Source organism: Drosophila albomicans, chromosome X (assembly GCF_009650485.2).
Source record: "Drosophila albomicans strain 15112-1751.03 chromosome X, ASM965048v2, whole genome shotgun sequence".
NCBI lineage: Eukaryota > Metazoa > Arthropoda > Insecta > Diptera > Drosophilidae > Drosophila > Drosophila albomicans.
Window position 1 is genome coordinate 8,358,614 of NC_047627.2, and position 13,527 is coordinate 8,372,140.

At 37.2% G+C, this 13,527-nt stretch overlaps 1 protein-coding gene across 1 annotated transcript in view; it reads left to right on the top strand.

Moving 5' to 3' along the window:
• Positions 1-13,527, top strand: part of LOC117577919 (chitin deacetylase 1) — a 50,674-nt gene that overhangs the window by 23,118 nt on the left and 14,029 nt on the right. Inside the window, exon 5 of the mRNA XM_034262916.2 lies at positions 3,035-3,177. Within this exon, the coding sequence (XP_034118807.1) occupies positions 3,035-3,177 (143 nt within the window). The remainder of the gene's footprint in view (positions 1-3,034; positions 3,178-13,527) is intronic.

Here is a 13,527-nt window from a genome sequence, read left to right on the forward strand (position 1 = left end):
TACGCAAGTTTTTTGCTTGCGATTAAGTTCTTTGAGCGCTTGTTGTTAAATGTGTTATATGCGCCCTTTTATGTGCACATTTTCTTGTTATTTTTGATATTGCATTTGCATTTGCGTGGAATATCAATATGCGATATATATATATTCGAAATATATATTTCTTATTTGCACAAGCCCTTAAATTTATTATTTGTTTTCAGCTCCCATTTCGTTCGTTCTCGTTCTCGTCCTCGTTTATTCTTTTAGTGTCCCCAACTCATTTTGTGCATTCGCATCCGACTCCAGCTTTATTTTTTTGTTTTTTGTTTTTTTTGTATTCTTTGTCGCCCTAGCAGCACATTCATTATATTTGCAATAATATTTTTACCTTATAATTCGAGCGAATAAAAGTTGTGCTGGGCAGCATTGCAGTGCCGCAATGGATGAAAAAAAAAAAACACGAGTATGCGCTGCAAGTGCAGTTCATTTGCACTCATTTTGTCCGGAAAACGGACTTTGAAATATGCTTTTCAATAAGCGGGCGAGCCAAAGGCAAAGGCAATAAACGCAACGTAAAAGGAAACGCTGCAAAGCGCAAAAAAAATCGAACTGAATATTTCAATTCCATGGCGGCAGCAGCAACATCATCATCATCATCGACATTATTATGATTATCGATATCATCATAATCATCAGTCATCTAAGCCACACTTAAGCTGACCGCCGTTCGATGCTTTCGAGTGTTTCACGCCTCTGCATAATTTTATCAGCTCAATTCGAACCCTGCAGACACAGAGACAACACGCACACAAACTAAAGTGTAAAGAGTGTAGCGAGATATATATATATATATTTGTATATATAGAGTAAAGTCTATTATCCCAGTCTGAGGTTAAGGTTGAGTCTCAGCTTTGGTTAGTCGGGCCCACATTAATATTGAATTTGTACAATAATCCTTTTTATGTGTTCAACAATGAGCGTTAAGTGCCGCCAAGCCCGTGCCACTCTGCTTTTTGTGCAGCTCAGGCGAAAATGCATTTTTGGTGTGCCATTGCTGTTGCCATTTGCCACTGCCATTTGCCACCTCGCTCTTTTTTGCCACAACTCTTGCCATCTCTCGTCAGCAGCCATTGCCAAGCGCCATTCACATGCTGCTGCTTTATGCTGATCGCATTCGATTTTCATTTCATTACAAGTGTGCCAGCGATGTCGATTTACTTGGTCATGCTCTTTGCTAGTTTTGAAATGCATTTCGAAATTTACGCTTTATACTCTAATTATATGAAAGTTATAGATATTTCTTAAATGTTTATTTATTAGAATTTAATATTAATCATTGGCACATTTATTATATGCGAGTTAGAGATTCGTGTAAGAATTTAAAATCAATTAGTGCAATATTTATTAGGACGCCTAACTAATGTTGAGTGCAGCAAAAGTAGAAAGCTTAATAGATACCAAAATGAAATATACAAAGAAGTGAATATATTAATTTATAATGTATGAATTAATACACACATTAGATATAATGATGAAATTAATACATAAACCATGAATTTTAATTGAAAGATTATACTTAAAAAAAACATAATATATAATAAGAAGTGCGTATTTAATTAAATAAATAAACTGTTGAAATAACAACAAAATATATTATAATTATCTAAGACAATTGAAGTATTAACCTAAAAGCAATTATTTTACTATCGGCACATAAAATAAGCAATTAAATAAAAAATGTAAATAAATATTAGAAGTCACTAAAATTCTTAAGATTATTATTGGCAAAGCTTTAATCCGAAAAATCAAACCTCAAACAATCGGTATGATCAGCTGCAAATACAATTTCCATTTAAATAAAAAGTGTAAGAAATTTTAGAAGTCACATTTTTACTGAAAATTGACACATTATATATTTCAACATTAATCCAAAAAAAAATGAAATAAAACCACAAATAAAATCAGCACTTGAATGAAAAATGTAAAAATTAAAAAGTAATTTAAAAAAGTATTCATTTTAATATACAAACATAGAGTCGAAATTATATATTTTAGTCAGTGTATGCGAAGTTAGTCGGTGACATTTGCAAATTTGGGTTTTTCGTTTGTTGCTTGTTTTTATTGGCGCGTCATTTCTTTTGGCCTCGCACTTTTCAGCGAGCGAGCGGCGGTCTTTGATTATGGAATTGCACTTAAAGTGTTGCAAGCTCCCTTTGGGCACTTCAAACTCAGCGTTGCCAACGCTTGCCCTTTCCTCCGCTCTCTCTCTCTCTCTCTCTCTCTCTCTCTCTCTCTCACTCTTCTGTTGCACTCACCCCGGGGGGAATTTTGCGTCAATGGGGTGGCAATTTTTGTAATGGAATTGCATTGCTTTAGCACTCGTTAAAGTTATTGCAGCGAACTGCTGCGGTTATTGATAGCTCAGTATTATTTTAAATTAATTTGATTTTGTCGCAGATCATATAACATAAATATGTATACACATTTTCTGTGTGTGTGTGTGTGTGTTTATTTAGCATGTGGTCTGGTTAGCCGCATGCCCACTAATTATGTTTAATGCTCAAGTTGCAACTTGGCAGTTTGTAACAAGCGTTGCGCATACGCCGCGTTGCCCATTGACGAATAACGGCTGTAAAGGGCAGAGGTGGCAGGCAGCTGTCGGCTGTCGGCTGTCGGCAGTCGACTCTGTTGGCAGTTGGTAAGCGGTAAGCGGTAGGCGGTAGGTGGCAAAGCCAAAAGCTCAGCCAGGCAGAACGCAGACAGCAAAAACAAACGCGAAATGCTAAAAACCTTCAATTAGAGTTGTCGCTGCTGTTGCTGTTGCTGTTGCTGCTGCTGCTGCTGCAGGGTTGCTGTGGCTGCCAATGCCATCGTATGCCCGGCTGATTTTGAGGTCAGAGCGCCTCTAATTGGGCCAACACACACACACATAGCTGGAGATTATGGTGGCTGCAAGCAAATGTGCATATCATATAATTAAGAGTCAACTACAAAACTAGCAGCACTCATATTTATACTTAATGGATGCCATATTTCCTTTTGCCGCTTTTTACAGGTTCCACAAATCATCATGCTGACATTCGATGGCGCCGTCAATCTGAATAACTACGATCATTACCAGAAGATATTCAATGGCAAACGCAAGAATCCCAACGGTTGCAACATTCGTGGCACGTTCTTCTTATCGCACGAATACAGGTGAGCACTTAGTATTTGCATATAGTATTTGTTGAAGGTTACTTTATATGTATAATCATCATCATCATCATCAGCAGAAGGGGATGACAGTTTAATAAGCCAGCTGACAGTTGACTGTTGGCAGTTTAACAGTTTAGCAACTGGCAGTTGGCAGTTGGCAGCTGGCAGCTGCTCGCAGTTGCAACTTGTCTGACACTCTTGGCCTTAAAAACAGTTTATGGCCCAAAAAACAAAATTGTTTTGCCCGAAAATCATATAAATTATTTGATGGCCATATTACGCATACGCATCGTGTGTTCCATCGCTGAACGTCTTGCACATCTTCATCATCAACGAACGCAGTTAGGACACAAGTCTCGCTCGTTGCATGCGTTGAGGCTGTGGAAAGTTTTGTGCAGCGTTGTGCAAAATACTTGTCACACACTTGCCACGCCCCAATAAAGCCAGAGCGCACTTGGCATGCCTCAGTCAGTCATGCAGTCAGTCAGTCAGTCAGTCAGTTAGCCAGTTAGTCAGGCAGCTACTAGTCTGACGGTCTCTGCTCTACTAATTGTTGTTGATAAATTGGGGCTGACAAAGTTATGTCAACTGCAAAATGAATTTTCGCCAAAATATATGAACTACATTTTGGCAGACTTATAAAAACGCCGCATCACAAAGCGGGCCCACACACACACACTCACACACACACATACAGAGACAGACAGACACATCAAAGTTAAGTTCCAACTAAAAGTAGAGGCAACAACAGCAGCAAAAGCAGATGCAGATGCAGTTGCAGTTGCTGAAGAATATGAAGCGGCAGTTGTAGATAAAGACACAACAGCATACATCGACCAAAATTATGTGCCACAGTGGAGCAATTTGATCAAATTGTAGAACAAAATATGACAGAGAGGCAATCAAAGAAAAGGCACAGACATAAAAAGCGGTTCTAAGAAATAAATATGAAAAAAAAAGATTAAATTAATGAAAATCTACAAATATTTAATAAAAAAATATGACAATAAATATCTCAAAATAATAATTGTCTAAATGATTCTCGTCGGAATAACAAGAAGTATCTTAAAACATAATAAATATTAAATATATAAAAAATTAGAAAAATGATTCTTAATAAAATGACAATAAATTTCTCAATCAAAAATTAAATAAAAATTTAAATATTTAAAAAAAATTATTTATAATAGAATGAGAAGGCAAACAAATAAATTAATAAATAAAGATGAAATTAAATAATAATAAGAAATGTTCCAAGTTTAAATTTAACAATTTAGAAAATGTTACTTAAAAATATATTGCAATAAATTGCACTCAAATGATTTGTTGCATTCAACGCTGTTGATGAGCGACTTGTAATTTATTTGTCCAATGCGAGTCGAGTTGCTTGAGTTGATTTGGGGAGAAAAGCCTGAAAAGTCTCCATGGTGCGGTGCATGCTGGAAAACTAAGTAAGCGGCAACAGTCAAAAAATGTGCGAACCGAGCGTGAACAGCAAAAATCTTGAGTGAAGTTTAAAAGCTTTTTTCTACTTTTGCCACAGCAGCAGCAACAGCAGCAGCAGCAATAGCTGCAACAGTTGAAGAAACAGTTGAAGCTACAGCAGCCAGAATAGAGTGAGAGTGAGAGCGAGAGCGAAGAAGTAGAAGAAGTGGCAGTTTTGAAGTTGAATTGAAATGCGCTGAATGGCAGTAATTGCCTGAATATGTTACACATGCACACACATGAATGCGCTAATGTGTGTCTCTCTCTGTATGTGTGTGTGTGTGTGTCAGTGCATATATGTATATACACTTATGTACTTTTGCTTTTTTCGGGCAAATCATTTTAACTCAGAAAAAGAGACACACTTCTCATTCATTTCGAGAATACCTCGTATTGAATCTTTTAAATGGGTAGCAACAAAAGCTGATAATTGTGGCCTGAAAAGCAGCTTATGATATGGAAAGTATCTTAATTTATATTTTGCAATGAACGCAATGTTGGGGCATATTTGGACAGGGTATCATTTAGTCGGCTTCAATGGTGACTTGTTTTTTTCATAGTTTTCTTCATTTTATTTATATTTTTTGTATTTTTTTGTGCTGTTTTTGTGTATGCTGTGCAACAAAATAGTGGTAAACGGCAACAGTCGCACTCGCACACAACTTGCCACAAGAAGCCGCCGCAGTCGCCACCGCCTGCTGTCGAGCTCTTTAGTGCGGAAATGATTTAATGCGCTTCGCAACTCTTCAGCTTATTTTGTTAAGAATTTCATTCTTTTTTTTTTCTCCACTGCCATTTTGCTTCTCTTTTCGTTTTTGTTGTTGCCATTTCCTTTGAGCTGAGAGTAGGTTGATGATGATTTTGATTTGGCATGCAGAGTTGCCGCTCAGCTGCCATTTACAGCGCCGCAAAGTATGCAGCGACTTTTTTTGTTGTGTGTGTGCAGCTTTCTTGTTTACGTCCATTGAGGCAATTAGTTTTGTCTGAATGCAGCCCTCGCACTCGCTCTCGCTCTCACCCTCTCTCCCTCTATCTTCTGCCAAGAAATATGGCGGCAGCAGCTTGGCATGAATTTATGTTAAACTATTTATGACTGACAGCCGCAATTTTGCTGCTGTTTCCTGCATTTCTATATAAACCATCGGAATCATCGAAATGCATCTACGAAATGAGGTCACATAAATGAAGCCACGTCTTGCTTAGCTGAAATAATTGCAGTAATTTCGCTCATCAATTAATAAGCAAAGTAAAGTTAAGCACTTGCATTTTTTTTACCCGCTATCCATAGTGTAAGTAGCAGGCAGAAGAAGACATATCCGACCACATAAATATACAATATTCGTGATCACCGATCATTGATAAAACCATGTTCAAAACAACGGCTGCTGCCTGACAATCTGGGATATTTTGTAATATGTGATCTATTTTTAATGTAATAGTATATTAATATACCAAATAAATCTTTTGGTATATTTTTGAATTTTTGAAATATAAATTTGATATATTTTAAGAATGATTTCGCACTAATTTGCCTTCATTTGGAATGGATAGTGAATATTTTAAGAATAGTGTATATTCTTAATATAGTATATTAATATACCAAGCAAAAATGTTGGTATATTTTAGTTGTTTTTTTTTTTTTTTTTGTATATTTTAAGAATAATACCGCACTCGTTTTTACTTACTTATATTGTTTTTTTTTTATTAATATAAATAGCTATATTTTGAGTTGGAGACTTGTTTATTGTATAGATATTTTTGTTTTATCACCCAACATATTCATTAACATTGTCAACTGCCAACTACACGTGCGTTGCAATTGAGAAATGAGTCAGTGAGTGAGTTGAGAATTGAGAAACTGAGAAACTGAGAACAGCCAGCTGTTTACTGTCGCTGATAACGAACTTTCTTCGCCATTCGATGTTAGTACTACGTCTGCTGCTGTTGCTGCTGCTGTGGCTAAGAAAACAATCAGGCAATTGCCACAGGACTTCTACACTACTTTGTGACTGCACATGCACATGCACTGGAGACACAATTCTGTTCATTTGTATTTGGCTTTGGCAAACTGCAAAAACCAAAGAAAAAATTAAGAACAATGTAGAAGCAAACTTTTTGCGCAGCATTTTAATTGCACGCAAAAACTTTTTAACTAACTAACAAGCCAGCAACTAGGCAACACCTCAGTGCACACACACACACACACATAGAAAGACAGGGAGAGAGAGGGAGAGAGAGAGAGAGATGGAGGGAGTAAAAGAGTTTCCACCCTTTCGAAAAGTCTAAACAAAAGGCGACTAGGGGCAAAATCTAATTTTCAAACATTTACGTTTTCATTTTACTTGTTAACAATATACTAAAAAGCTGCACGCAAATCTTGAATGCAACTTCTTTTTTTTTTGGGAGAGGGAGTAAGAGAGAAATAGACTGAGAGAGAGAGAGAAAAGAGGGTGCCAAAACTGCTGTCTGCATTCGCTGAATAAACATGAGCAACTGAGACGACGTTTTCTATCCATCCCCCCTACTGTCCGATGTCCTCTCTCACATCCGGTTTCCGGTTGCAAAATTGAAATTGAGTCGCGTTGCCTAAGCGAATTGTGCAGCATGCAAAACTTTTGGCCAAGCCAAACCAAAACAGTCAGAACAATGCAGCTGATTGCATTTGCAGCAGCCAAAAACTAAGAGAAAATCAATTAGCTGGCACTACAACAAAAAAAAATGCATATATATATTATATAAAAATGTAGAAATTGTGCGGTCAGGTGAGAAATTGTCGTTTGCCTTTGCCTGGAGCGCAGCATAACTTTTAGCTAATTGCTTAAGCCGCAATCGCATCGGTATCGTACTGATAATAAACTAGTGAACTCGATGTGCATAAAACACAAAGCTTAACCTCAGTCTCAGTCACAGTGTTGAGTGTTGAGTGGTGTCTAACCACACACACACACACACGCACACAGAGGCCACAACAAAGTCAGCTCTCAGGCATTTGTCCTGTGTCTCTGTCTGCGCTTGTGTTCAGCCTCTTAAGATTACATTTCATTAGCTGCCTAACGCCGCTTGACCTCATAAACCACAAAATACAACCGATAATTATGGCAGCTACGAAGCAGCATTCGAACCGATGCTGAACTCTGTCCAAAAACTCAAGTGAACTTTGGCACGCGTAATCAACACCTTGACATTCGGCAACAACATTTTTGCATAGCTTCCCACACAACAATGGCACAAAACATGACCGTAACCAAAATCTGTTTAACATCCAAGTCATTCTCCTAAACCTGACCTAAACAACTTTGCCAAAGAATATTCCCTTCCTCTCTCCCTCTTCTGTATGTGTGTGTGTGTGTGTGTTTTTTGCCTGTCATAAGTAGCTGCGGGCACAACACACGCGCCTTGCCTACCTGCCAGCCTCTTTAGAACTTTTTGTAGCTATTGCCCACACTTAGTTCCAACTAGAGCAACCTGCTGCTGCTTCTGCTGCTCGGAAAAAAGTTCATTTTTATTTTCATCTACGTCCCTGACGCTTGATGTTAATATCGCTCAGCAGCGGCTAGCCAGCGATGTGGCAGCAACGACGACCCGGATTCATATTCACGGATCCGCAGGCCTACAACGTCGCTGAGCTAGCATTAGCACAGTATACAACAATTATGAGTGATAACATAATAATATAATGTTAATATAATTTGCTCTTCAAAATATCTTTAGCCAAAAAAAGCTTAGAAGGATATAAGACAATTTGATTTGGTGAATAAAAATACCTACTTTAATTATTAAGTATTTGTGTTTAAAAAAGGATTTCATTCGACAGCTTTTTTTAGAACACAAATGCTGCTTTATTGAAGTAAATATTTTTGTTCTTCCAATAATAATCTAACAGCCTAATTAGACATAAAAATTGAATTGATGTCAATTATTCTTATTTAAAATAAATTGTGAATAACATAATTGGTAGAAACAAGAAGAATTATATATTATTCAACAGAAATTATAACGCTCTTCTGAATTCTTTTGTTGTCATTGTGAAATCGTAAAGAAGAATAAAAAATCGCTTTCTGGAAAACACTTTGAAGTAATATTTAAAGTTTTGCAATTGACTTTGATGGTTTATCAATATCAATAGAACGAAAATTGTTATTTGCCTTGAAGAATGTCATTTTATTGTTGCGACTATTTGCACCACTGTGACAGCGGCAAAAGTCTTTCGCATGTTTTTTTTTTGCCCTCGCGCTACCTTGACTTTAGCCAGCTGCTAGGCAGATTTCCACATCTAAGAACCCGCGACGACGACGACGACGACGACGTTGGCTGCGACTGCGACTGCGACAGCGACTGCGACAGCGACGGTGTCAGACGTCAGCGGCAGGCACGTTGGCATCCTTGATGCTAATACAGCCGCCAGTTTTAGCTTTAAACTTTCTAAATGACCCAAACAACTTTTGAGCAGCTGTCTACCCCGGCCCAAAGCCTAAAGCCCAAATGCCCCCCAACCAAAAAATACCACACGCAGCTCCCCTCTCCCCCCTTGCCGTTACCACCCACGCCTCTCTCTTTTTAAGGGAGTGGGATTTGCCTAGAGCAATTCGCATTGCAGGCAAAAGCACAACAAGTCGAGCTGCCACACGCCACACGCCATTCGCTGCCACTCGCCACTTGCCACTTGCCACACGCATCACGTTGCAAGTTTCAAGTTTTGCATCAAGTGCTGCAGCTGCAGCTCAAAGTCTGCATAACTTTTCATTGTCATTTATGCATATTTTTGCTTTAATTTGCTTAAACTATTTGGCAGCAGTCTCTTTTGCGCTGACCATTCCATTTTTTTTTTTTTTGGCGGAAACAAGCTGACGCACATTGCGTATACGCAATGTTGACCACGCTTTATGCATTTTGTGCATTGACATTTTTCGCCTGCAACTTAAATGTAACATAATGATGACAATTGTCAGACAATTAGCTTAGCTAATTAAGCATTAGTTCGGGTATTTAAAGAAATATATCACAATAAAGATGTGATCAATGCAAAAATTTATTGGTATCATTTTATTTATTTTTGATTGTGGACAATAGCAAACTGATTGGGGAAAATAATTTTTTTTACTTATTTAGTTGAAAAATTAGATGTTTTTTAATTTCATACTAAATAATAGATATACATAACATAGTTAAAACTATTTATATGATTTGAATTAAATATTTATTTGTAATTCAGTTTAAAAATTAAGCTGATCAATTCACTGTTTTAAATTCATTACAATTATTTTTTTTACATATTTCTTTATTTTAAAAAATAGACAATATTTCTGAAATTTCTTACAACAATTTTAATTTAATATTTATTTACAAAAGTAGACAATGATTTTAATCACCACTACGTTTACTTCTCTGCAATTCAGTTCCTTAATTTTATATGCTTTATCGACTCAGTTTGTGTGCTGCAAAATTCAGCCAGATCAATTGACTATATCGATTGGCAGTCGGGATTGAGTAAAAGTTTTATTCGAGCAAAGGAAATTTGCTCTACGGCAACTTTTCTTTCCTGTTCTCGTGCATTTCTTTCCGCTACTTGCAACTTTCTTTCCTTTCCTTTCCTTTCCCGGCTAACAAGTCTGGCTGTTTTCCATGCCATTAAATAAGCTATAAGTTCGGTACTTGTTGGGATGTAACAACTCAAATTTTCGTTAATCTATCTGACTAATATCTATGCTAGTCTTATGTATTTGCCGCACACACATACATATATTATGTGGCAAGTGGAAACGCTTCCACTCATGTTTGCCCAGCCCCAGAGTCTGCGAAGTGTGCTCAAATTTTGTTGCAAAATATCCGTAGCGTTAATATGATGTGTGTGTGTGTGTGTGTGAGCTAGCACCTGAATGTGTGTGTGAGTGTGTTTTTGTATGTTGCGTTTTCAACTGCTGCTTGTTTTGGCCATTTTCGTGTTTTTCTTGCTGCAAATTGTTGATGAAGGCATTGATATTGTTGTCGTTGTTGTTGCTCCTCTTGTTGTTGTTGTTGTTGCTGTTGTTGCTGTTGTTATTGTTGCTGCCACAGTAATTGTAGTTGTTACTGTTGTTGCTGCTGTTGCCTATGATGATGAGACCAAACCCAATTCAGCCTGGCCTAGCCTCTCTTGACTTGCCTTTGCTCCAGTTGCTGCTGCAGTCCACGTTGCTGTTGCTGTTGCTGTTGCTGTTGCTGTGGCTGTTGCTGATGACGATGATGATGATGATGACAATGTCGTTGATGTGAAATAAAGATAACGACAACGTTGACAATGACTATGACAACAACCCAACGACACTTTAACAGCTCTTGCAGGTGCCTTCCATTCCTCTCTCTCTCTCTCTTTCTCTTTCTCTCTCCTTCTCTGTATGTATTTCTATGCATATGTATATGTATATCTGTGTGTGTGTATACTTAGTATATTGTGCACAGAGCTGTGTGCAATCCACAACATGACCGAAAGTACATTAGCTTTATGCATACACTGACAACTCGCCTCTGCCTGTGTTTTTGGCATTAACATTAAAGCTTTGTTTTAACTGAGTTTAGTAATGAGTTGTTTCTAGTGGCTGTGAATTTGCCAGATTATTTTCCTACAACACCATGCAAGTTTTAAATTAATACCTTTGGCAATTCAAATCTCTAAAATGAGAAAGACAATGTTGCAAACTCAGTTCTAGGTCGCTGAACTCAGAATAAATTTAAAGTCTTTGAAGTGAGTTATTTTTTTACAAATTCTTATATACACAGTTTACAATTTAGAATATGTTAAAAAAAATACAGAAAGAAGATCAAAATTTTCTTGAATCAAAACTTGCATTCCACATTTCAATCTAAATTTTTTTTCTAGACGAGTATTTCAATCGAATAAGCATTAAATCTTCTAAAATAATTTGTTTCTTTATTTTTTCAATCAACATTTCAATTTGCAAATTTCTAATTGAAATTCATGTTTCCAGTAGCGTAAAGATGCATCTAAAAAATTGAGAGAAAAAGAAATTGCAGAAATTAAATTAAATTAAAAATTAATTTAGTCAGTTTATTAGAAGATTTTAACAAGTTTAGTATTTTATATTTATTGTACTACAAAAATAAATACTAAAAAAAAACATGACAGTTGAAAATCGATATGAAAAATAGTAATTGCAACACATACATTTATGTTTTTATTTCAAAAAAGGTTAGATACATCTATAGTTAAAATGAACACTAACTTAATTATTAAGCATTGGCTGCCAAAACAAAACAAAAAATTACAAAAAATTTTAACTTTTTGTGTAGTTTGTGTTTGACTTATTAAATAATTCCTTGCCATAAGAGCATTTGCTGGTCGTATAGCTTGCTTTCATAACATTTTTATTTGCATACATACATAGGTATGTAAGTATGCATGTATGCGTATGCATGTGTGTATGCATGCATGTTTGTATGTATATGAGTAGCTGGCCAGAAGGAGCTCTCGACAAATCTAAGCACACTGCACTAGACCTTGTTTTTTATCAAGTGTGTGCGGTGCCTGCCTCATCTGCTCTTTCCCTCTCTCTTTCACTCACCCTCCCTCAGGCTCACCATCTCGTTTCTCTCTCTCTCTCTCTTTCTCTGTGTGTGTTAGTCTGCTCTCTGCTTTTAGTTGTCTTTTTTTATTAGTCGTTCGTGTAATCACTACCGCTGCCCGGCTCAACAAAGTCTCCCACAGTCAACGTTGTTGTCTCTGTTGTTGTTGTTGTTGTTTGTGTTGTTGTTGTTATTGCCTAACTGGTGTTGATAATAGCGATGATCATGGCCCAGACCAGACGATGGCAGAGCAGGCAAGTCAACCATAATTTCTTCCATGTGAACAGCCGTTCGCCTCCTGAATTTTCTTTTCATTTTGCCTTTGACGTTTACGATTTCGTTTTCGTTTTCCTTTTTTTTTCTATTCTGTTTTGTTTTGCTCTCGTTTCGTTTCGTTCGGCTTTGTTTTCATTTTGTTTGCGCTGTCCTCCTCGTTTGGGTTTTAGTTGTTTCTTTAGCAATTTTCCTTATGAGTCTGCGACGCGCTGTCGAAGAGCTTTATTGAAAACGAGACTTGAGTTGCTGCCGCTTGCTTGCTTATTTTTTTCAATCTTTTTTTTCTAGTTTTTATGCCTGCTCTCGAAGTCAAGCCAGCTCGTTAGGCACGGTCATATCACACACACACACACACACACACACACACACACACACACACACACAATTGTACGCACAATATGCTGCATGCAAATTAAGTTAGTTTTTGGTGCAAGGCATAATAAAAACAAAAGCTCATTTCTACGAAAAATGTGTGTGTGTGCAGCATTCAATGGAAGCGATGCATTGAGCCTAGAGCAACAAGGAGTGTGTGAGAGAGAGAGGGGAAATAAATGGCAAGAGAGAGTGAGAGACAGAGATAGAACAGGAGCAACAGCAGCTATAATAACAACAACATGGGAACCTGTAGATTTGGCTTTTAAAAGCACATTAAAAGAAATTGCTGCATGCGGTCATTGCACACTTTTTGGGTTCAACATTCCTCCCCTCTCTCTCTCTCTCTCTCTCTCCATCTCTTTCACTCTTTCTGTTGACTGGCAATAGCCAGGAACAAATTGAACAAAAATATGCATGTCTGTGTGTTATATATAGTATGTGCGTGTGTGTGTGAGTGTGCTATGTGGCTGAGTGAAATAGCAACAAGCAAATGGAGCAATAGATTGAGAGCGGCAATGAACTTTACGTGGGTTGTTGATAAAGTTGTCAGTCGATGACAAGCATTTAGACAGTTGCTTATCAGACTGACGATTGATTAAAAGTTGACTAAAGTTTTAATGTGATTTTACTTAGATTAAAATCAACCGCTTTCAA